Source organism: Dendrobates tinctorius, unplaced genomic scaffold (genome assembly GCF_039654945.1).
Source record: "Dendrobates tinctorius isolate UK_male_01 unplaced genomic scaffold, ASM3965494v1 ptg000191l, whole genome shotgun sequence".
Classification (NCBI taxonomy): domain Eukaryota; kingdom Metazoa; phylum Chordata; class Amphibia; order Anura; family Dendrobatidae; genus Dendrobates; species Dendrobates tinctorius.
Genome location: NW_027361858.1, coordinates 21,512,960 through 21,537,299, shown reverse-complemented (window position 1 = coordinate 21,537,299; position 24,340 = coordinate 21,512,960). Strand labels below are relative to the sequence as shown.

General features: G+C 42.7%; 1 protein-coding gene across 2 annotated transcripts in view; it reads right to left on the bottom strand.

The window, feature by feature from the left end:
• The window catches only part of ADAMTSL1 (ADAMTS like 1), a 487,614-nt gene that overhangs the window by 114,092 nt on the left and 349,182 nt on the right, over positions 1–24,340 (bottom strand). For both annotated transcript variants that reach the window (XM_073552482.1, XM_073552481.1), the window contains exon 16: positions 12,689–12,899. In XM_073552482.1, the coding sequence (XP_073408583.1) occupies positions 12,689–12,899 (211 nt within the window). The remainder of the gene's footprint in view (positions 1–12,688; positions 12,900–24,340) is intronic.

Here is a 24,340-nt window from a genome sequence, read left to right as displayed (position 1 = left end):
GATGACACAAAGCTAGGAGGGATAGCTAATACTAGAGAAGAGAGAGAGAGGATTCAAAAAGATTTAAATAAACTGGAGAAGTGGGCAGCAACTAACAGAATGGTTTTTAACAGGGAGAAATGCAAAGTACTACATCTGGGCAATAAAAATGAAAAAAGCATATATAGAATGGGAGGAATAGGGCTAAGTGACAGCACATGTGAAAAAGACTTGGGTATACTAATAGATCACAGACTGAATATGAGTCAACAGTGTGATGCAGCAGCAAAAAAGGCAAATGCAATTCTAGGATGTATTAACAGAAGCATACAGTCTAGATCACGTGAAGTCATTATTTCCCTCTACTCCTCTTTGGTCAGACCTCATCTGGAATATTGTGTCCAGTTTTGGGCACCACATTTTAAAAAAGACATCAACAAACTGGAGCAAGTTCAGAAAAGAGCGACCAGAATGGTGACCGGTCTGCAAACCCTGTCTTATGAGGAAAGGTTGCAGGATTTGGGAATGTTTAGTTTGCAAAAGAGAAGACTGAGAGGAGACTTAATAGCTGTCTACAAATATCTAAAGGGCTGTCACATTGTAGAAGGATCAACTTTATTCTCATTTGCACAAGGAAAGACTAGAAGCAATGGGATGAAACTGAATGGGAGGAGACACAGATTAGATATTAGAAAAAACTTTTTGACAGTTAGAGTGATCAATGAGTGGAACAGGCTGCCACGAGAAGTGGTGAGTTCTCCTTCAATGGAAGCCTTCAAACAGAGGCTGGACAGACATCTGACTGGGATGATTTAGCGAATCCTGCTTTGAGCAGGGGGTTGGACCAGATGACCCAGGAGGTCCCTTCCAACTCTACGATTCTATGATTCTATGATTAAAAAATTAGATCTTAATTTTATTATTTTGGGAGCCAAATAGCAGTCCAGTGTAAGGGAGAAAACTGATGTAATCATGATGTCACAATGGAAAAATTTACTGGGGCAATTGGCTCCTTTCCTGCCTCTCAAGCAAGGAGAACCCTAGGTTATCCCTGTTGCCCAGATTACCCTTGATGGTGGGGATGCCGGGGTCTTAGGGTACTGTCACACTTAGCGATGTACCAGCGATCCCGACCAGCGACATGACGCGGTCAGGATCGCTGGTACATCGCTAAGTGGCAGACAGATCTCACCAGCGACATCGGTGGGGACGGGGGTCGCTACTTACCTGTCACACTAGGCGATCCTGCGTCCTCTCGCCCGGCTCCACGCTCGTCACTCGTCTCTCCACAGGAAGTGCCGCAGGAAGCTGATGACGAGAAACAGTCCAGCCTGTTCTCGCGCAATCAGCGATAAGCAGCGGGGGAGCGGGTCGTAGGTAAGTATCACACACAGCGATATCGCTAACAATATCGCAATAACGTCACAAGTTATAGCGATATTGCTAGCGATATCGCTTAGTGTGACAGGCCCTTTATATCTCGCTATGCTCCTATATGCATGCTTAACTATTTAATCCCTCCACCCACAGATGTATGCGACTGAAGTGTATAGAATAACAAAAACGTGACACACATGGTAAACAGGGATAAAAGAAAACCACAATCATACAAATACACTCACAAAACGAGTGGAATTCAAGGGAACAGTAGATGGGACAAACCAAATGGGAAGAGGATTAGAATAAACACACAAACCAAATCCACGCAGAAATCTGAAAACAACACCAACTGACTGATACTAATTTTTAACTCGCCTTCAGCTCCAAACCAGGAAGTGTGAGTTATCTCTGGCAATTCCCAAGTGCAAATAGTGAGCATATATACACGAGGGGAGTGGCCAACACAGATCAGCTGAAATAATTCACGACTGAGAGCTGCAGGAGACAGACAGAACTGATTAACCCTTGCAGTAACAGAGAAAGGAAAGCCTGCATTGCTAATAGGAAGGTGAAGCAGATCTAATCAGTGCAGGAGATTGTGTAGCCAGACGCTGCAATTCTCTGGCTCCTCACTGTCACGGTATCCCCATGACATATGAAATGCGGACTCCCCTTCCGTCTTGCTGACTAATGACAGCTCTCAGTCTTTTGCAATAATAGAGACAAAGCTGGCAATCAGTGACTGTAGGGCATAATTAGTTCATATATCTTGAATACATGGGACTCATTGTCTCAGAGCTGCAAAAATATTAAATGTAAGTTCTCAAACACTGCTGAACATTAACACATAAGTGACATATCGCTGAAATCAGCATGCATTTCACTACGTTATGCAGCATAACTAAACTGATAGACTCCCTATAATTTCATATAAAATTATTCCTTTTAATATTTTTTGGACTTCGTATAATGTAAAACAATAACAGTAATGTCTGAAAAACTTCCTATCTACTTGGTCCTGCAATATGTTAACAATTTGCACTGACAAAAGTTAACTTAGTCATTTTTTCTGTTTTGAGTGGCTTCCCCTATAAAAAGCTGCTGAAAACAAGATAAGCTTTTTTGCTGGCGTGATCCCAAAAACTAGCCATCTTTACATAAATAGAGCTTTAAATTTATACTGCTTCTTCTTTATCAACTTGAAGGATATAAGCTTTGATTATAATAAACTCATCTGCCAAAAAATAGAAAGCTTTTAAACTCATCCAGGCTTTTTTCTTTCTCCTAGTTATTCAATTCTTTAACTAGAGTTTCAGAATTTTATTTAGAATTCTTTGTAGTAAAATTGGTTAAAATGGGGTTTTTAATTATAGGATGAAAAGAGAAGAGTGATACATAAGTTAAAGTGAACCTGTCACCGGTTTTGGCCGATACGAGTTACGGCCACCACCTTTTGGCCAAAAACAGGTTACAGGTTCCCTTTAAATACATTTTTTAACATACAAGTATATATGCTTAATATAGGATATATAGCAAAGTTTGTTGGGAGGTGCAATGTAATGTGTATTAAAAATGGCAAATAAAAACACATAAATGAAAGTTTTAATTTTGAATATTATACTACCTGTAATCTGGTGCTGCAGAATACCTAATGATGTGGCTGAACTAAGTTTGGCCTCTGGCACTTTTTTAGATTCTGAGTTTTCTATATAGAGCTTATGATTTTGGTGATTTTATGATGTATCATTAAAGATTTTAGATTTTATTCTGTCTTCAGAGTGAGCAAAAACAGATATTATATAATATTTAAAAGTGAAAAGAAAAATGGATATCTTTAATATATCTTTGATTGGTTTAACATTTGCTGTAACAAATGGGCTGAAATGTTAAAGAGGCTGTCGACTACTGGACAACCTCAACTTAAAGGGTTTTGTCCCAGACTTTTGTATTGATGGCCTATTCTTAGGATTCGTCATCAATATCTCATTGGAGGGGGTGCGATGGACACCTCCTCCCCCTGGTTAGTTGTTCCTGGTGCCATTTTGGATTAGGGGCACATGTGCAGTACAGTTGATGGAGGTATGCTGTGCACAGCTGAGCACTTTTGGCTGCCGCTGCCACTAGGAACAGGTGATCGGCAGGGGTGTCGGAGGTCATACCCCCACCGATCAAATATTGATGACCCATCCTAAGGAAAACCCCCTTAATTATTTCAGGAGCCCAATTGAAATAAAAACAATCTATGCTCACCTCATGTGGCGGCGCCGTTCCAACAATAGTTGAAATTATAAGGCTGGACAACCGTTTTAATGAGTTGTAACACCTGCAATTTCAATTCTGGTAGCTAACAGGAGGAAGGGATTTCTAATCCTTTAGCTACCAAAAAATATCTTCAACTAGTTAAAAAACAGGTTACTGAATAGTTCAAACATTTGTTTCACTGGCTTATTAAATTATTCGTTCACTAAGTCTTTTAGAGGATATTGCCATTATAAAAATGGCACCTATTAGTGTTGGTGCCTTCATTCTACAGAAAATGGAGCTTATTTAAATATACTAATCAGGTGCTTGGTGCACTATTGGTGTGGCCGAATGTCACAGTGCACCAATCTACCCACTGGTTTTGCATGTTGCATCTCCCTCACTGGTGATTAATAGCTCTGGCTTGTTGGAGCTTTCTCTGCATGCTTTGCTTGCTCCAGTCAAACCAGTGCTGTCAATCACCATTGAGGGAGGCAGGTACATACAAAACTAGTAAGTGGATCAGTACACTGAGCCTCTTGGCATGGATGCACCAAGTACCTTAATGAAAAAGAATGTTTGATTAAACTGCAATTTTTGCAGAGTAAAGTAAGTGATTTGAACGCAATAGGCCTTTATAGGGCCTACAAGGCTATGCATTTAGTTTATACCAGTGGTTCCCAAACTCCAGTCCTCGCGGACCCCAACAGGTCATGCTTTCAGGATTTCCATAGTGCTACACATATGAGAGAATTCCTGATGCCTTGATGATACTTCCATCACCTGTGAAATACTAAGGAAATCCTGAAAACATGACATGTTGGGGGCCGTGAGCACTGGAGTTTGGGAAACGCTGGTTTATACAGTAAGTTTAGGCTGAAAAACTCCCTTAAAAGGAAGAAAAAAATATTTTTAGATGTTTAAAAATTAACTACATACAACTCACACATATTCTGCCATCAAAAAAATGTGCACTGATGTCCCAGTGCCACTGACAGCTCTACTTTTGGCATTGGTATGAAGCAGCAGATATCTTTAGATGTGAGCATGTGACTGGTCATGTGTATAAGGTTTATTGGCTAGCTCATTTCAATAGGTATGTCAGCCCCTTCTCCCTTCTTATACCTTGGTTAGAGGAGACTGACTAAGCAATTGAAATTAAAGGGGCATTTCCTTCTTGTGTGGCATATCTGGTGAATACATCATAAATGTTTAGTAGTTGTGGGCCCTACCAAATAAACTGCTTTCAGTGGAGAGGTGGTTGAAATTCCTAGACAAATGAATGATAATTCAAAGTCACCTCACTACTGACAGCGGCACACATCAGGGGCCCATTCTTGAGATACATGCAGGTCCCAATGGTAATATCCACATCTATCTTTATGCCACACCTTGTGGATATGCACTAAATTCATGAAATGGCAATATCTCTTTAATCAGTCAGCCAACCAACCACCTTCACACATACCACTGGTAATGTGCCAACAAAGAAAACTATTTTTTTGTGTCACACCAACACTAGAAGAGAATCTGCAGGGCTGGAGAAGAGAGAGATACATTGAACGACATATATATATAGTAAGAAGGTCACTGGTAAAATACTGGAGGGGAGATATGTGTCATTGAGAATATTAGCCTGAACCTGTAAAAATGCTCCAGCACACTATGTGCAGAGAACAATTAATCGGCCATATTAAGGGCTGTTTTTTTGTGGACACATGAATAGTGGGTGGGAGGCTGTTCACCATATCTGCACCCCAGAGTGTGGTCCAGAAGATAAATGTGGTGACTTTGGACTCATTCAGTGTTCGGTGTGTCTGGAAATGCGATCTCCAGAACTGTGCTTGTGTTAAAGAGAACTGAACCTTTTTTTTCCCTTTGCAGACTAATCCCCACAGCCAGACACTGTACTGTATGTTACTTTGTTTTCCTATTAGGCTGGAGTCACATGCAACATATAAAAATACGGTCTGTTTTTCATGGACCAGAATCGCACAAATGTTTCATGAAAAGTTATCCGTATGTCATCCGATTGTAATGCCAGGATGCGATTTTCTCTCATTTAAGCATCCATGTGACATCTGTATGGCATCCGTATGACGAGATTTTCTAGCCAGCTGGCAAAATGGACATATAATGGATCCCAATGACAGGTTAAAACACAAACGAAATAATAGATATATACACATAGAATACATATACACTTCACAAAAAAATAAAGGGAACACTTAAACAACAGAATATAACTCCAAGTAAATCAAACTTCTGTGAAATCAAACTGTCCACTTAGGAAGCAACACTGATTGAAAATCAATTTCACATGCTGTTGTGCAAATGGAATAGACAACAGATGGAAATTATTGGCAATTATCAGGACACCCTCAATAAAGGAGTGGTTCTGCAGGTGGGGACCACAGACCGCATTTCAGTACCAATGCTTTCTGACTGATGTTTTGGTCACTTTTGAATGTTGGTTGTGCTTTCACAATTGTGGCAGCATGAGACACAAGTGGCTCAGGTAGTGCAGCTCATCCAGGATGGCACATCAATGCGAGTTGTGGCAAGAAGGTTTGCTGTGTCTGTCAGCGTAGTGTCCAGAGGCGCTACCAGGATACAGGCCAGAACACCAGGAGACGTGGAGGGGGCCTGTTACAGAACCATTTAGCACCCAGAATATGTTGTGCAGTTATATGTATGGATAATAGGTTCTATGTGAGATGCATGTCCCTAATGCATCAGCATTCCCCTTTTGTCCTCCCTCCCCCACCTTTGTAATTTCCACAGTAAACATCGGCAGGCTCCGGCCACCTGCGGCTTTTGTAATGCATGTCTGGCCTGCCGCTTTTCTATTGGACGGCCCTCTGTATCTGTGTGATATATTCTGTGTCCTGTGAGTAAAGTGTTGTCAGACTGGAAAAAAAAATGGAGAAGCAGTGATCTTTTATATGCGCCCATGTAACCCAGGGATTCCAGCCAGCATCATTCATTCAGACTTCAGCCAACGCAGAGTGGACCTCCAAAAACACGGGGTGGTACTGAAAGACGTACCCCAGCTTGGTAGACCCCGTTACACAGGTGGCAGACAGCGGGATTTGATACCCCTTCTACAGGAGGAAAGGAATGAATGGAAAATACCTACCAGAAGTTAAAGAGGACTACATTAAAAGATCTGGTGGAAGCCCGAGGATTGATCGCCAGCAACAAAACAAAAGCGGATTTGATAGCAGCCATCATGGAACACGACAGTGCAGCGCCCCCCAATGTGAACGTGGAGGAGACCGAATTCCAGAGGGAGCTAAAGAACAGACTGGCGTTCTATGGCCCGAACCCTGCAGTAGAGATCATACGAGAGGTGATGGCTGATGTGCGTACTGATCTGAAGGAAAAGATGGCCGAGCGGACCAGGATAGAGCTAGCCAAGATGGAGATGGCAGAGTGGACCAAAGTGGAGCTGGCCAAGATGGAGATGGCAGAGCGGAGAGAGGAGAGCCAGCGAGCAGAGGGAGCTCTGGCCTTCGACCAGGTACCTTCAACAGTAAGCCACAAAAAGATCCAGTATAATGCCTTCCGACAGTTGGGGGAGGCAGAGGAAGACATTGATGGCTTTCTGCAGGACTTTGAGCGGCAGTGTGCCCTTCATCAAGTGAAGCCGGAGGAACGGGTTCAGATTCTGGCCAGCAAGCTGACAGGCCGGGCAGCGGACGCCTATCGCACGGTACCTGATGAGGATTGTATGGACTATGAGCGGATCAAAGAAGTGATCTTGGCCCGGTATGCGCTGACACCAGAGGCCTATCGCCAAAAGTTCTGCGGACTTATAAAACGCGTAACCGATACCCACGCTGAATGGGCCTGTAAATTACGGTGGTCACTGCTACAGTGGGTACAAGGGAGCCAAGCAACCACTAAGGAGGACGTCCTCCAGCTCTTCCTGTTAGAACGATTCTTTAATGGACTAACCCCCGAGACACAGGAATGGCTTCAGGACAGGCGGCCAATGACTCTTGAGGAAGCCGCTCGTCTGGCCGATGAACATCATGATGCCAGGAGTCCGCAGTTCTCCGGATCAAAAGTGGTCACTAGGGGCCGACCCATGGACCTGGAGGGCCCCAAACCACCGAAGATTGTAGGGGAACCAGCTAGAAACCTGGCCTACCACAGTCCCCCTGGGGCGCGATGCCACACCTGCCGTCAGCTGGGCCACCTGCAAAGACAATGCCCCAACCGGACTCAGCATACCCAGTGGCCAAAGGCGGGAACAGCTACCTTCAGCCGGGCTGCTGTACACTGCTACCAAGGCGAAGCTGACCCGGCATTGGGGGCTACGACTAACCAAGGGGTGGAAGAGATGGAGGAAGTGCTGCATGAAGTAGACCCCGTGCAGGCAGCCCGGGCAGATAATCGACAACAGCATCGAGTCGTGTGGGTTAATGGGAAACGTATGCAGGTACTAAGAGATTCCGGAGCAACTTTGACCCTTGTGAAGCCTCATCTCGTCCGGGACCAAGAGAAGATGGACCGGACAGTGGCAGTCCGTGTAGCAGGGGGAGCTATACATAGACTACCCACTGCCAGGATTCACCTCAACTGGGGAGTCGGGGATGGCCTTGTTGAGGTCAGCTTGATGGAGGATTTGCCTGCAGACGTCTTGCTGGGAAATGACTTGGGGCCCATGTTGTCTGCATTCTCGGTGGCCCCTATGGCTGAGACCTATCCTGTGACCACCCGGAGACAAGCTCGAGCTGTGGAGGCGGAATCACACTCAGAGGAGGCCCAGGTAAGACATCCCAGCACTGCACGTATTCCCATAGCCAGACACATTTCTTGGGCCACCCCAGATGAATTTAAGAGGTAGTTACTTGAGGATCCTTCACTAGAGGGATATCGTGGGAAGGCACAGGAGGGGAGAGGAGTACTGGAAGGGGAACAGTTTGTATGGAAGCAGGGACTCCTCTACCGGATCACAGAGCAGCACCACACAGGGATGAGCCCCACTATTAAACAACAGCTGGTAGTTCCCAAGAAGTATAGGCAGGAGCTACTGCGAATCTCTCATGATATACCCTTGGCCGGGCACTTCGGCGTCAGTCACACCAGGCATTGTCTGACACAAAACTTCTTTTGGCCGGGGGTAACCTATGATGTTCATCAGTACTGCCAGACCTGTGACAGTTGTCAGCGCATTAGCAAGAGGGGGGATCGATGCAAGGCCAAATTACGCCCCCTCCCCATTGTGGAGGAACCATTTAGCCGAGTAGCGGTCGATCTGATAGGACCGTTAGCCAAACCCAGTCCGTCCGGGAAAAAGTATATATTGACCATGGTAGATTATGCCACATGGTATCCAAAGGCGGTTGCGTTACCTAACATCCTGGCAGAGACGGTGGCGGACGCCCTGCTCCAGGTTTTCTCACGGGTTGGATTTCCCCGGGAGATTATCTCGGACCAGGGTACCCAGTTTACAGCAGAGGTGACCAACCAACTGTGGAAGCTGTGCGGCGTAAAGTCCATTAGAAGCGCCCCGTACCACCCGCAAACCAATGGGTTGTATGAACGCTTTAACGGGACATTAAAACAGCTCATTGGTACTTTTACCAGGACCTACAGGGACTGGGAGAAACTCTTGCCACACCTCCTGTTTGCCTATCGGGAGGTGCCCCAAGAATCCACGGGGTTCTCCCCGTTCGAGCTGGTATACGGGAGACGGGTAAGGGGACCCCTAGACTTAGTGCTGGAACACTGGGAAGGGGAGGGCCTCATAGAAGGGGTACCTATTGTACCCTATGTGCTGGAATTCCGGGACCGCCTACAGGAGCTGACTCAGGCTGTACGTGAGAACATGCAGGAGACCCAGCGGCACCAGCACATATGGTACGATCGGAGGGCCCGAGAGCGCACTTTGGAAATAGGACAAAAGGTCCTGGTGTTAGAGCCCACTAAGCAGAATAAGTTTCAAGCTGCATGGCAGGGGCCCTACCAGTTAGTGGGGAAAATAGCCGACACAACCTATAATGTCGCTGATTGTGACGACCCCAGGGTTATCCGCATGTTCAACGTGAATATGCTGAAGCCCTACCGGGAGCGCCCTGAAGAGGTAGTGGCCATCTGTGCACCTGAAGCAGAGGATTTAGCCGGACTTCCCTTGCCGGATGTCTTAGGGGAAAGGACTCAGTCTAAAACATGGGACCAGGTACACTTGGGTGAAGACCTAGGCCCCCGGGAGAGACAGCAGGCGGAGGCGTTGTTGAGGCTGCGACAGAGGATGTTTTCAGAGAGACCGGGGTACACTCGCCTGGCACAACACAAGGTTGAGACCCAGGATCAGACTCCCCTGCGACAAAACCCCTTCCGCGTCCCTGAGTCTGAACGAGAGGGGATGCGACAAGAGATACAAGAGATGTTGCGTTTAGGGGTCATTGAAGAGTCAGATAGTCCCTGGGCATCCCCCGTAGTGTTAGTGCCCAAGAAGGATGGGACTACACGGTTTTGTGTAGACTATCGTAAGCTCAATGAGAAAACAGTGACGGATGCATACCCCATGCCGCGTGTGGATGAGTTGTTAGACCGGCTGGCGGGGGCAAAGTATTTGACCACCATCGATCTATGCAAAGGCTACTGGCAGATTCCCCTTAGTCCTGACGCTATTCCCAAGTCGGCATTTGTCACCCTGTTCGGCTTATTCCAGTTTCGAGTTATGCCATTCGGGATGAAGAATGCCCTGGCGACCTTCCAAAGGCTGGCTGACCGGCTTCTGGATGGTCTCCAGGACTATGCTTGTGCCTACCTGGACGACATCGCCATCTACAGTGCGACATGGGAAGAGCATCTAAATCACCTAGAGACAATATTGGACAGGATCCACCACACCGGAATCACCCTGAACCCAAACAAGTGTCACGTGGGCAAAGCAGAGGTTCAGTATTTAGGGCGTTCGGTGGGAAGTGGGAAACAGCGACCAGAACAAGCCAAGATTGAGGCCATAGCCAAATGGCCCATCCCACGCACTAAAACCCAGGTCATGGCGTTTCTAGGGACAGCGGGGTATTACAGGAAATTCGTTCCCAATTACAGCAGCATAGCCAAGCCCCTCACTGATCTGACCCGTAAGAACCAACCCCGCCAGGTAACCTGGACCTCAGAGTGTGAGGAAGCCTTCCGCCAACTAAAGGACGCCCTCACCAATACCCCTGTATTGGCCGCACCCGATCCAACTAAACGTTTCCTTGTTCTTACAGACGCTTCTATGTTTGGATTGGGGGCAGTACTGAGCCAAGTCGGGCCGGACGGCCAAGAACACCCGGTAGCTTACCTGAGTCGGAAACTACTGCCCCGTGAAGAAGCTATGCGGCCATCGAGAAGGAGTGCCTGGCGGTAGTATGGGCACTCAAGAAGTTGCAACCATATTTGTATGGACGACAGTTTTCCCTCCTAACGGACCATAATCCCCTAGTCTGGCTTAATCGGGTCTCCGGAGACAATGCCAGATTGCTGCGGTGGAGTTTAGCCCTACAACCTCTGGACTTCACCATCCACTACAGACCCGGCAAACAAAACGGTAACGCCGATGGACTAAGTCGACAAACGGAACTTGTACCAACCCCATAAACTTCGGTCATCCCCAAACCGATCCGTTGAGGATCAAACTGTGTATGCCGATCGCGTTGCTGAAAAGGGGAGCCGTGTTACGTGTTACAGAACCACTTAGCACCCAGAATATGATGTGCAGTTATATGTATGGATAATAGGTTCTATGTGAGATGCATGTCCCTAAAGCATCAGCACTCCCCTTTTGTCCGCCCAACCCCCCCCTTTGTAATTTCCAAAGTAAACATCGGCAGGCTCCGGCCACCTGCAGCTTTTGTAATGCATGTCTGGCCTGCCGCTTTTCTATTGGCCGGCCCTCTGTATCTGTGTGATATATTCTGTGTCCTGTGAGTAAAGTGTTGTCAGACTGGAAATACATGGAGAAGCAGTGATCTTTTATATGCGCCCATGTAACCCAGGGATTCCAGCCAGTGTCATTCATTCAGACTCCAGCCAACACAGAGTGGACCTCCGAAAACACGGGGTGGTACTGAAAGAGGTACCCCAGCTTGGTAGACCCCGTTACAGGGCCGTAGGAGGGCAACAACCCAGCAGCAGGAACGCTACCTCAGCCTTTGTGCAAGGTGGAACTGGAGGAGCACTGCAAGAGCCCTGCAAAATGACCTCCAGCATTTCATTTTTTTTTTTATATGTCTTTGACTAATAATTAGATTATGGTATGTGTGTAAAATTTGGGACATGTAGGTGTTAAATTAACGGGTTAATTCGTTGAAAAAAATTGCGTGAGCTCTTGAAGTACTTTGAGCCACCACTAAAGGCAATGGGAATAGAGAGGCTCAGTGCCAGAAAAGGCGCATCTTATAGATGCACCTTTTCTTGGGTGGCTGGGGGCAGATTTTTTTAGCCGGGGGGGCCCAAAAACAATGGTCCCTGTCTAGGCTATTAATATCTGCCCTCACTCACTGGCTTTCCCTCTCTGGCGGTAAAAGTACTGCAAGAGCCCACGCAATTTTTTTCAACTAATTAACCCGTTAATTTAACACCTAGATGTCCCAAATTTTACACACATACCCTAATCTAATTATTAGTCAAAGAGATATGACTTGCATTGGCGTTTTACGGGCGTAGTATGGTGACAGTCGCAGCATGCTGCGATTTTCTCAGCACGTATAATACGACCGAGAAAAAATTGGCTGATGGTGGCTGCCCCATAGATTAACATTGGTCCGAGTGCTATGCGATTTTTTTCTCACATAGCACTTGTCCGGATTTCTCGCTAGTGGGACACCGGCCTTATACTAAAAGGACTGTGTTTGGACTGGTTTATGAAGTACTCTTTTTTAATAAACCAGCTGAAAAACAACTGGAAAGTGTTCCTCTGACCACCTCTTTGAGCAGCTAAGCGAGTCGTACTACCACAACATAAATGTATATAAATATATATATATATAGTTATATATATAAGTTCCCAACTAGGGTTATATGATAAGTGTATTTTACCATTAGATATTTTAAATTAAACTATTAAGCCTTTTAGTCTTACCAGTTTCCATTCTGCAGGGTACCATGCTGGTGGACAGTCAAAGCGATTACAGGCCTGCACCAAAGTTGGTTTAGGTTGTTTGCAGTAGTCATCGCCTAAGACCACAGTTTCATTTGTCTCTCGTGATAGGAGATGGGAGCAAAATATATCTCTGGTTTGTAATCCCACTCCACAAGTTAAACTGCATGAGCTCCAGTTTCCAATTTCCCACCTGGTTAAGAGAAAAAAAAATGTATTACAATTAAATATTTATTGTTTGAACAATTAGAATCTCAAATGAATGGTCAAGCCAAAGACAAGTCCAGAAGCCATAATATTCTTGTAGGCTAGTCAAGTAGGTAGCAGCGTAAACCTGTTGAATATTCCATTTCAGATAATATGCTCTGCTTATGGCTTTTATGGCCGGGTTCAAATGGGCATATTTCATGGTTGGAATACGGACATAATGGCTGTGGGCCTCACAATCAATCTTATGGCCTCATATGTGCCTATGAGGCAGTAAGTTTGGGTGAGGAGACCTGCGATTAGTCCAGGCATTGCAGTCCATATGCGGATCGTGAAATGTGCCAGTCTTACCATGACCTACCTCTTTATCTATGGAAGATCACAGAGAAGTTTTATCCATTAACGTGGATTCTTTGCTGTAAGAGCAGTGAGATCATGAAACTCTCTGCCAAATGAATTCAAAGGGGGTAAATACCTTTCTAAAATAATAGAATTTTACAACTTATGTGTATTGGATTGCTTACAAGGCTTACGATCCTGGCATTTATTCTTATTTCTATATTTTGCAGTTTTTATATAAAATATATTATTTGTTACATTGGAGCTGTTTCGGCTTGCTCTGGATCTACAGTACATTAGCAATAGACTGAACATGAGGGACGTTTGTCTTTTTTAACCTTACTTTGATTCTTTGCATCTGAGTCAAATGAAGACATCTTTACAGTATCACAAAACACCTGAGACAAAAACATTCCAATATTTGTCTGTACATGTTCATACATACCTTAAAGGTGTTGTCCAGTCTTACGTTACAAGTTTGCAGTCACTCTATGTGACTGCAGACTTGATAATCCTCACATTGTATGCACTGTGCAAAGTGAGGATCTTCCGATGCTGGCAATGGCAGCATGACCGAAATATGTGATTTGCAAACATGCGGTCACATTCCAACTATCTGGGTGCGGCCTTGCTCAATGCAATTGTATTGAGTGAGGTCGTACACAGTCTAGTTGTAATGTGACCGTAAGTATGCAACTCACATACTTACAGTCACATGATTGCTTGCTCCAAACGCTTTGCCTACGATATGAGTATTCATAAGTCTGCAGTCACACATAGAGACTGCAGACTTGTATCTTAAGATAGGTCAAGCCCTTTAATTTAATATTTTATCCTATTAAATCTCATAAGCACTTACAAAATGGGCAAAATTGACCCTTCTTCTACCTACCTCCAAATACCATGACCTGGTTTAACACAGCGGAAGTAGATGAATATAGAGTGAACGCTGAAGAAGTGAAACACGGATGTGGCTGCTTGTGCGTCTTGGGTGTATATATTATGCATGGTTATGACTAGGCTTGGGACTTCCTGCAAAGTTTTTAGGGGAATTTTTAGGGTTTCTCTCTTCAGTATTGTCCTGTTGGCAGCTGTTTAATTGCATGTCACAAATTATGAATTTTGTATTTATTTATTAATAAAGAGTAAGTCATATTTTACCAAGTAGTATTTTTTTTTGGGGGGGGCCTGATTTTTAGATTCTATATAAGCAATATTTAATTAAGATTTTGAATTAAATTGATTTCTGACATAGTGTTTTTGGAAAAAATATGCTTGACCTTGGTTTACAAAGGTGATAAATGCTTGAAGCTGGTTCTGGCTTCATCATAAAACTACTATTAATGATATCTACATGTATATTTACTTACGTGATCTAATTTAAAAACAGAAAGAGAGAATGGAAAAGCTAATAGAAAACCTTGAATCGGTCAACGTTGAAGGCTCTTAAAAAGAAAACTTTACATCACAATGAAAATACTGAGTTTAATGCTGCTCCAGATTAATCTAAACAGAAAATGTTACACCACATATATCAGAGTCATTCTAAAGTACACCCAATTATAAAGCAATTTGTTGATTTGACTCCCATGAAATAGCTGAAAGATTAGGCAAGGAAACAGATAGTTGATGTATTTTACAAACTGGTGGTCATGACTTTTCATGACAGCTCCAATTTTTATCACTGCCAGATAGAAATTCCATATCAATGAGAAATTTTCTTTCTAGATAGAAATGTAAAGTTGAATAATCATAGCCAGCCTTATCAGCCAGAGCAAGTGTCATATTTGGGGGGGGTCCACAAAGGAGAGAATATCCTAAAAATGAGCAGCGTTCATGCCTATTAATCTCTCACATATGTGAGCACGAGTGAACTTAACACTGCTTTCTTGACACTGTTCATTTAGGTGACTGGGAACATGTGCAAAGAATAAGTAACTATCAGGACTAAAGTGGAGGAAAGTGCAACCAATTGTACAAATGGATTACAGCAATTTCACAATATAATGGTGAGGACTTGACAGTGCGCACTGAAATGTATAATGAGATAAAGATAACGCTTGGAAAAAAGCAATGCTGTGACCTCATGGATGAAAGTAGATTAGGTAATGGAACTGTGACGGGATAGTGCATTGTAAAAGGAGATTATTGGAGATATAGAGCACCATTTATGTCTTCAGTTCCAATCCAGAGAGGCTATTTACAATTCATTGGGACAAAAGTTATTCTGCAACAGAACCACACTGAAAGGAGATCCATGACTTGTGGGCAACTTTATAAATGGATCTATCCAAAAAGGATGGGTAAGAAACTTCACAAATTGTGAGAGCTAAAGAATGTTCTCAGCTTTTACTAGAACAAAATATATTCTTAGTAAATGTACGAAAGAAAATCATGAACAACACAAATCATGCGCTCTATGCCATGAACAGTAATTCTCATATTGTAATTTTATGTAGTTCTTTCAAAAACTCACATATAAGTGCCGTTGTTGTAGATGTGCCAAGATCTGATACCTAAAGACTTTGTCCCATTGTCATAAGATACAAGTATATTGGCACAGAGGTGGACACTGACAGCGAAGGGTCCTGCCTTGTCAGCCCCTCCTCCTCGCTAGGCCATGCACCATCTGCATACATGCAAGCACATTTACATGCACAATCACATTAGGCACACATACACACAAGCAAACACGCAAATATAAGATCTGGGCATACACTTTTATTATGCACTTTTCCAAATAACCAGTTATAATATCCAAAGTCTTGTTTTATTGTGAGATGATAGGTAGGTTTTCCTGCAACACTAACTGCTTCTTTCTCTAAAATATCTATGTGGTGAAAATTGTAGCTATACCCAGAAATGAATTCACCCCAAAATGGAGAGTTTCTGCTGTTCTGCCATTTTAAAGGCTCTACAAATGGCACCTGAAAACTATTTCAGGAACAAAGCTCCTTCTTTATGAACCCTGCCATGTGCCTGAATTGTGGTCCCTTACCACATATGGGGAATTGGCATACAGAGAAGAATTTGTATTACAAACTGTTTGGATGAAAAAACATAATTTTTCGGGTTTTATTTGAATTTTATACAATTCTGTAACCATTTGTTTAAAACTGCTCACTCAACCCCTACATTAATACCATGAGGCCGGTAATTTCTCAAATACTATTACTTGTGGAGGGTTTGGGCTGTTTTAGCACCTTAGGGGCTCTGCAAATATGACATGGTGCCCTTAATCTGTTTGAGCCAAATCTACATTACAAAGCTCAAATAGTGCTACTTCTCTTTGCTACTTCCAAACAGTAGTCTCTGACCATGTAGTGGTAATCATGAACTCAGGAGAAATTGCCTAACAAATGTTGGCATCAAATATCTCCTGTTACCTTTGTGAAAATGAAAAATATGGGGCTAAGCCTACATCTTAGAAATTAATTTTAATTTTTTTTCCTTCTACTGTATATTAAACCACCTGAAGGGTTAACAAACTTAGCTAATACTTTGAGGGGTGCAGTTTTTCAAATGATGTCTTCTTTGTGGGTTTTCTCACAGCCCCCTCAAAGTCACTTAAAATGTAGAACGGGCCCTAAAAATTTGATTTTGTAATTTTTTTTTTAAACTTCTTTATTTATAATAGAGAACACAGGAAAAATGCACCATGTCCAAGTTACAGTCATATCAATTAGCATTGATCAAATCAAGTGACATGAGGGATAAGGTGAGGGAGGGGTAGTGGGAAGGAAATCAAGAGCAAAGAGAAGGTCCAAGGGGATGGAGGGGGGACGATATGGGAGGAAAGAACAAAGATTCATAACAATCAGGGTTAACAAAAAACCAAGATGGGTACACAGGTCTTAATCTTATACATCAGTGCTAACCAAGTGCTCGGGCATTATATAGCCGGGAGGGGTGAACTCACATCAGGTAATTTAATTTTTATTCTTGCTTTGTAATTCTTTCCATGGGGCCCAGACACCTACATATGAGTCATGATTATGGGTCTCCCAGCTTGAGAGTTCCTCAAGGTGAGAAATCTGGTTCACTTTAAGTTTCCATTCAGATATAGATAGGGGGACGCGTCCTTCCAGTGTAAGGTTATTAAATGTTTTGCTGCACTAACCAATAATGGGAGCAGCCCATGTATTTTTGGTTTAAAATTTTTTGATGGGCATGAAAGTAAAGCCTAAGGAGCTTGTAAGTGAAGTTTGATTAACTTTAGCTCTTTGTCATCCCAAAATTCCTTTATCTTAGGGCAATTCCAGAATATATTGATTTTGTAAATTTAATTGAAAAATAGCTGCTAAACATTTCCAACCACATATTCACAAAAATAACCTTTCAAAAATGTATTCTGACTTAAAATACAAACGTGAGAAGTGTTATTATTTATTATGTTGTGCTAAATTACTGCCTGGCTTAAGGGCATATGAAAAACCAAAGTTGGAAGATTGCAATTTTTTCCTCAATTTTCATCAAATTTCAGAAATAAATACAAATCATTTTAAACTAAATTTACACTATTATAATGAACAATGTGCCATGGAAAAATTATCACAGAATCATATTACCACATAAGGTAACATGGATCAGAGTTGAAAAATTTGGCATGCTCAGGAAGGTAATATCTGACTTCGAGGGGAAAAGGTTAAAAGCTATCAGCTACTAAGAACTCTCTACTTTTATTTTGTTAGATAATCTTTCATTTTATAAGAGCATATGCAGATTATTGTATACTCTTCCTGATTCTAATGATAAAAACTGTAATCATTAAGAACCAAAGAAATATGGAGAACGTTAAACACATGTAATAAAATATGGGTGCACATCCTTTAATTGAATCACGCATTTCATGGATATGGTTTCAGGCAGTTGAAACTAGGAGACATACATTGAAACTAGGAGACATACATTGAAACTAGGAGAGACATTCATGAGTGTTTTAGGTTCTGTGCTGCAGCTATTCTGCACAATGTTCCAGCTTATTATGAATTGACCTATCCATGTTGAGGCTTACCAACTAATTTGTAACATGTTGCACCTTAATGGTTTAACAAAAGTGAAGCTCTAATCTGCTTGTAAAATTTAGAATGGGTATCACATCTTGGACATATCTGCTGACTGTACATAGTATATTGACAATATTCAACTCTGCTCTCAAAACTGAATGTTCTTTCAATAGTTGACTACATTTAGATATAGCACCTTACTACTTTTTAATAAAAGACCATAAATCCTTTAACACTTCACAATATGAGACAAAGTTTTCTAAGTAGTCAGAGAAAGTGGCAAAGTGCTTTTCATATCTCCTGAATGTAGCACAGGAAGGTGCGTGACTCACATTTATATTAGCCTACACATTAATCCATACATTCTACATATTTCAATGCAATTAGTGCAAAAATTGTCACGTGCACTGTAAATGCATAAAACAGCAACAAATATGTTGATGAAAATTGATTGTTTATATATGTTATGTATATGCATATACACTGCTCAAAAAATAAAGGGAACACTTAAACAACAGATTGTAACTCCAAGTAAATCAAACTTCTGTGAAATCAAACTGTCCACTTAGGAAACAACACTGATTGACAATCAATTTCACATGCTGTTGTGCAAATAGATTAGACAACAGATGGAAATTATTGGCAATATCAAGACACCCTCAAAAAAGGAGTGGTTCTGCAGGTGGGGACCACAGACCACATCTCAGTACCAATGCTTTCTGGCTGATGTTTTGGTCACTTTTGAATGTTGGTTGTGCTTTCACACTCATGGTTGCATGAGACGGACTCTATAACCTACACAAGTGGCTCAGGTAGTGCAGCTCACCCAGGATGACACAGCAATGTGAGCTGTGGCAAGAAGGTTTGCTGTGTCTGCCAGCGTAGTTTCCAGAGGCTGGAGGCGCTACCAGGAGACAGGCCAGTACACCAGGAGACGTGGAGAGGGCCATTGGAGGGCAACATCCCAGCAGCAGGACCAATACCTCCGCCTTTGTGCAATGAGGAACAGGAGAAGCACTACCACAGCCCTGCAAAATGACCTCCAGGCAGGCCACAAATGTGCATGTGTCTGCACAAACGGTTAGAAGCCGACTCCATGAGGATGGTCTGAGTGCCCGACGTCCACAGATGGGGGTTGTGCTCACAGCCCAACACCGTGCAGGACGTTTGGCATTTGCCACAGAACACCAGGAATGGAAAATTCACCACTGGTGCCCTGTGCTCTTAACAGATGAAAGCAGGATCACACTGAGTACATGTGACAGACGTGACAGAGTCTGGAGATGCCGTGTAGAGCAATCTGCTGCCTGCAACATCCTTTAGCATGACCTGTTTGGCAGTGGGTCAGTAATGGTGTGGGGTGGCATTTCTTTGGAGGGCCGCAAAGCCCTCCAAGTGCTCGCCAGAGGTAGCCTGACTGCCATTAGGTACCGAGATGAGATCCTCAGACCCCTTGTGAGACCATATGCTGGTGCGGTGGGCTGTTATGATTGAGTCACCGTAGGAGGCAAAAATAGAAATGCTAGCTAAGTCCAGAAAACCAGAGAAGTTGGCAGCTATCGGATTGCAGACCCCTGAACCTATCAACACAACTAGCAGTAGCAGTGGGGGGCTCCTACGATGCCCTAGGCCCCTCGATCACAGCCGGAGGACTACATAGCCTAAAGACAGAAAGGGAAATCTAAACTGCCCCAGAGCAGACCCCAAAGCAAAAGGCAGCCCCCCACATATAATGACGGTGAAGCAAGAAGAAAGAACAAAACACAGACAGAAAGATAGACTGAGCAAAGATGGAGCCCAAGCTAGCTTAGATAGGAAAGGACAGGAAGGCTGCTGTCTGCAATCCGTGAAAAAACCCTATGAAAATAAGAGACAGTAAAAAAGGCCCTGAAGACGCTAGGCTTCAAAAAAGGCTATGTCAGTACTCAGGAATATTCTGAAGACAGAGCAACAGGCAAAAGGAGATTCAGCTCACCCCAGCAGGGAATGGCAGAATCCAGAAAAGCAAGGAAAACAAAACACTAATGCAAAAAGGCAAAGCAGAAATCTTAGCTTTAGATGAGCAGGAATCAGACTGGTTTCCTAGAAGTCCACAGAGAAATCACCCGCAGGCCAGAAGGGCGTCAGCAGCCTTATATCCAGTCATTAACTCCACTCAGCCAGTCATCATCATCAGCCCCAGGTGTTTGACAATCAGGCTCACTACCTTTCTTCACCAGAAGAGGGCGTTCCTCGGGCCTCAGTAGTGAAGGGGAAAATGAACTCACAACAGTGGGCCCTGGGTTCCTCCTAATGCAGGACAATGCCAGACCTCATGTGGCTGGAGTGTGTCAGCAGTTCGTGCAAGATGAAGGCATTGAAGCTATGGACTGGCCCGCCCGTTCCCCAGACCTGAATCCGATTGAGCACATCTGGGACATCATGTCTCGCTCTATCCACCATCACATTGCACCAGAGACTGTCCAGGAGTTGGCGGATGCTTTAGTCTAGGTCTGGGAGGAGATCCCTCAGGAGACCATCCGCCGCCTCATCAGGGGCATGCCCAGGCGTTGTACAGTAGGGAGGTCACAGGCACGTGAAGGCCACACACAATACTGAGCATCTTTTCCTTGTCATGAGGCATTTCCACTGAAGTTGGATCAGCCTGTAATTTGATTTTCCACTTTAATTTTGAGTATCATTCCAAATCCAGACCCCCATGGGATATTCATTTTGATTTACATTGATTATTATGTTTTATTGTTCTGAACACATTCCACTATGCAATGAATAAAAATTTGCAACTGAAATATTTCATTCAGAGATATCTAGGATGTGGTATTTTAGTGTTCCCTTTATTTTTTTGAGCAGTGTATACAAAATGTATGGTCTTGTCCAACTTTAGACTGAGATTAAACAGAGGTCACACATTTTCTGAATTTCTGGTAACTAGCAGGTTGTAACATGACAATCACTTTATTTATTACCATTTCACTTGTATTTAGCCATGTAACGTGTTGCTGTGGTCAAAATCACAGCTTAGCTCCAACTTTACATATTAAATTAACCAGTCAGCAGAGTTTTTGTTATTTCAAGAGGCCCTGTCACTGGATCGAAAGTGACAGGTTTTTGCTTTCATATTATTTTCTCTGCTCCCTTAAATGGGTTATCCAGGACTATTTAATTTTTTTTACTATGACTCTAAGAACTAACAGCAGGCAGCTGGTAACTACCTGCCTGTTGTGACCGGTACCGATGGCTCCTGCTGGCAATTAAGCAGCTTTAGATGACTTGACATCAACAGAGGCTTCTCTTCAGCTCTGTTCTGGTGGACATCCGGCTCCCTAATGCCCAACTGCGGGGAGCTTGGTGTCAATCAGCATGACATCAGCAGTCACGTCCCATCGACAGAAGAGCCTGGAAATGGAAAAGCTGCTCTGATGCCGAGGAGCAGCTGAATCGCTGGCAAGAGCAGTTTCCAGGTAGAACAGACAGTTAGCAACTAACTGTCTGCTGTTTTTTTTTACTAATTTTTACTAATGGCCTAAAAATTAAGTTATCCATTGTATTATTTATTTCTTTCTATTTTTTTTTTAAATGCGACATATGATTCCAGAGCTATGGCCCTTTTTATTTTGAGCCAATTTTACAGGCACTTCCAATAAGGTGTTCAAGTTCTAAAAAAAAACTCAATAAAAATTGTTTTGTAATCAATTTATTTTTTTGTGAAATGGTCTGCCAGCTTCCATTAATTTACCGGCTACTGTACTTAACCAGACAACAGAAATTTTGCATATATTTTCAAAAATGTGTGCTTCCAAAGTTCTAGAGCGTGCAGCTTGTATAATCTGCAAAGCATTTAATCACTGCAACAATCAAAAAGAAGGGGCTTGTACAAACACAAAACAAACATAAAGCAAAATAAAGTCACTCATGACTATTTGCAAACAAATTGGAAGTGAACAAATGCACAAAAACTCTTTCAGGCCAATCTGATATTAGCCTGGAATGTACACTTCGCCTTTATGCAGCTAAATCTCCTGGCTGAGTGGTTTCCTAAAGTTTGCAGCAATCTGCATTATTCTAGTTCTCTCTTTTAGCTCACTGTTTTTTTTCCTTCTTGGCAAAATCTGCAGGAAATAGTAAGCGATGGACTTTGTTTAGCTTGTGCTTTGAAGATCTTCCAAGTTTCATAGCACAAAAATGTACAATGTCATTCTTCCAGCAAGGCACAAGCTGAATTATTGTACTCGCTCTATTCGGTGATGATGTGAAAATGAAGATATTGTTGGCTGCTAATTTTCAGGATTGTAACTCTAAATAGTAACATAATGCATTAGCTGTATCACCTTCAACTGTGGTTGCAATGTCAAAAGGATATCCAACTGCTCAACCTCTCCGAGAAAAAGTCAACTTTAGCCAGTCAGACAAAATACATGCTTGGAAAATTTATATTTAGAATTTGTACTTTTTTCTTTTATAAAAATGCGCAATATGAGAAATAGAATGTAAGAATTTCAGATTTACATTAATACACAATTCAAAAATACATTCTACTAGTTGAAGTCAACAACAGGCAGGAAATTGTTAAATTGGCATGGTCAGGGTTTCTTATTTTGGTAACAAGCACTTTCCTGTAGTGACAGTTTTGCGGTTAAGCTGGTTAAATTTGAGGCTGGTCACGGAGCCAGAGACAGATCTACTGTCAAAATGTGACTTTTAACCAACAGTAAGGACATTGTGCATGGAAGCTAAAGTATAATAAGACCAAATTCACTAGGCAAGTGGAAAAACAATTAAAGAGAAGGGGCTGTCTGAAAAAATTTGGACAGTGCACAGTGACTTATTGATGTTGTCATGCTCAGCTTGGGGCTGATTTGTGGCCATTTAACAGTGTATAGCCTTAAATAAAGAATTAACCGTATAAGAGATTTACAAAATTAAATAATGATTAATGCCACACAGAAACCACCGACTAAATGCCATAAGTACCTCATTAACTCTATTACAGGGCTCATAAAGTTGGAGCGGTTGGTTATTTAGTCAGGTGGCAGGACAGATTGTTCACGTGGATAATAAAGATTTCAAGCCGGTAGATTTAATGCCGTTAATGTATTTAATTCAATTCAATTGTGAGCTGAACAAAATGGCAGCACAGCGTGAGACAGGATTATGAGAAATCCAAAACGTCTTAAGCTTAATTTTGAGTTGTTCACACAAGCGCTAAGCATATGGAATCCACACTGCACAGTGTCAGGAATTAGCTACATTTCCATATACAGGACCTTCAAATAATAACTAAACAAAAGAAATTGGGAAGTGAGGGAGTTATTAGAAACTAATAAGGTTCTGCTTCAATTGGCTTTAGTTTTTACATGATCTTTGAAGGACCTGTTACGAGACATTTGGGTTGCATGGTGGCTCAGTGGTTAGCGCTGTTGCTTTGGAGCACTAAGGGCAGGGTTACCAACATGACATTTTTTTTTATGGAAGGCTGATCAAAAAATCACGGAAAGACAATATTTTTTACGGACACAATGGAAAACTATAATAAATCATCATGATTGTAAGAGCTACATGTCTGCAGCCCATAATTCTGACCAGAAGATATCCCTAGCAAACAGGCAATTCCCACATGTATTCAGGCTGTCAAGTAGCCGCAAATCATGCAGCTACGGCGACACAAACTAAATCTCCGAGCACTTCCAATTACTCGGAGATCACCCGAGCATGCTCAGGGAAACCCGAGCAATACTCGCTCATCACTAATAAACAACTAACTAATGTGATATAAGCCCACTAGGAAATAATTGGGAGTATTATACTGTAACATTCAATATAAAAAGAACATATTTTATGGCCAGTACTATCTCACTCTTGTTTTTGTAGATGTTCATTAAAGTACCATGGTCACAAAATGCTACTATGAATATTAACCCCTTAACCCCCAAGGGTGGTTTGCACGTTCATGACCGGGCCAATTTTTACAATTCTGACCACTGTCCCTTTATGAGGTAATAACTCTGAAACGCTTCCATGGATCCCAGTGATTCTGACCTTGTTTTATCGTGACATATTGTACTTCATGATAGTGGAAACATTT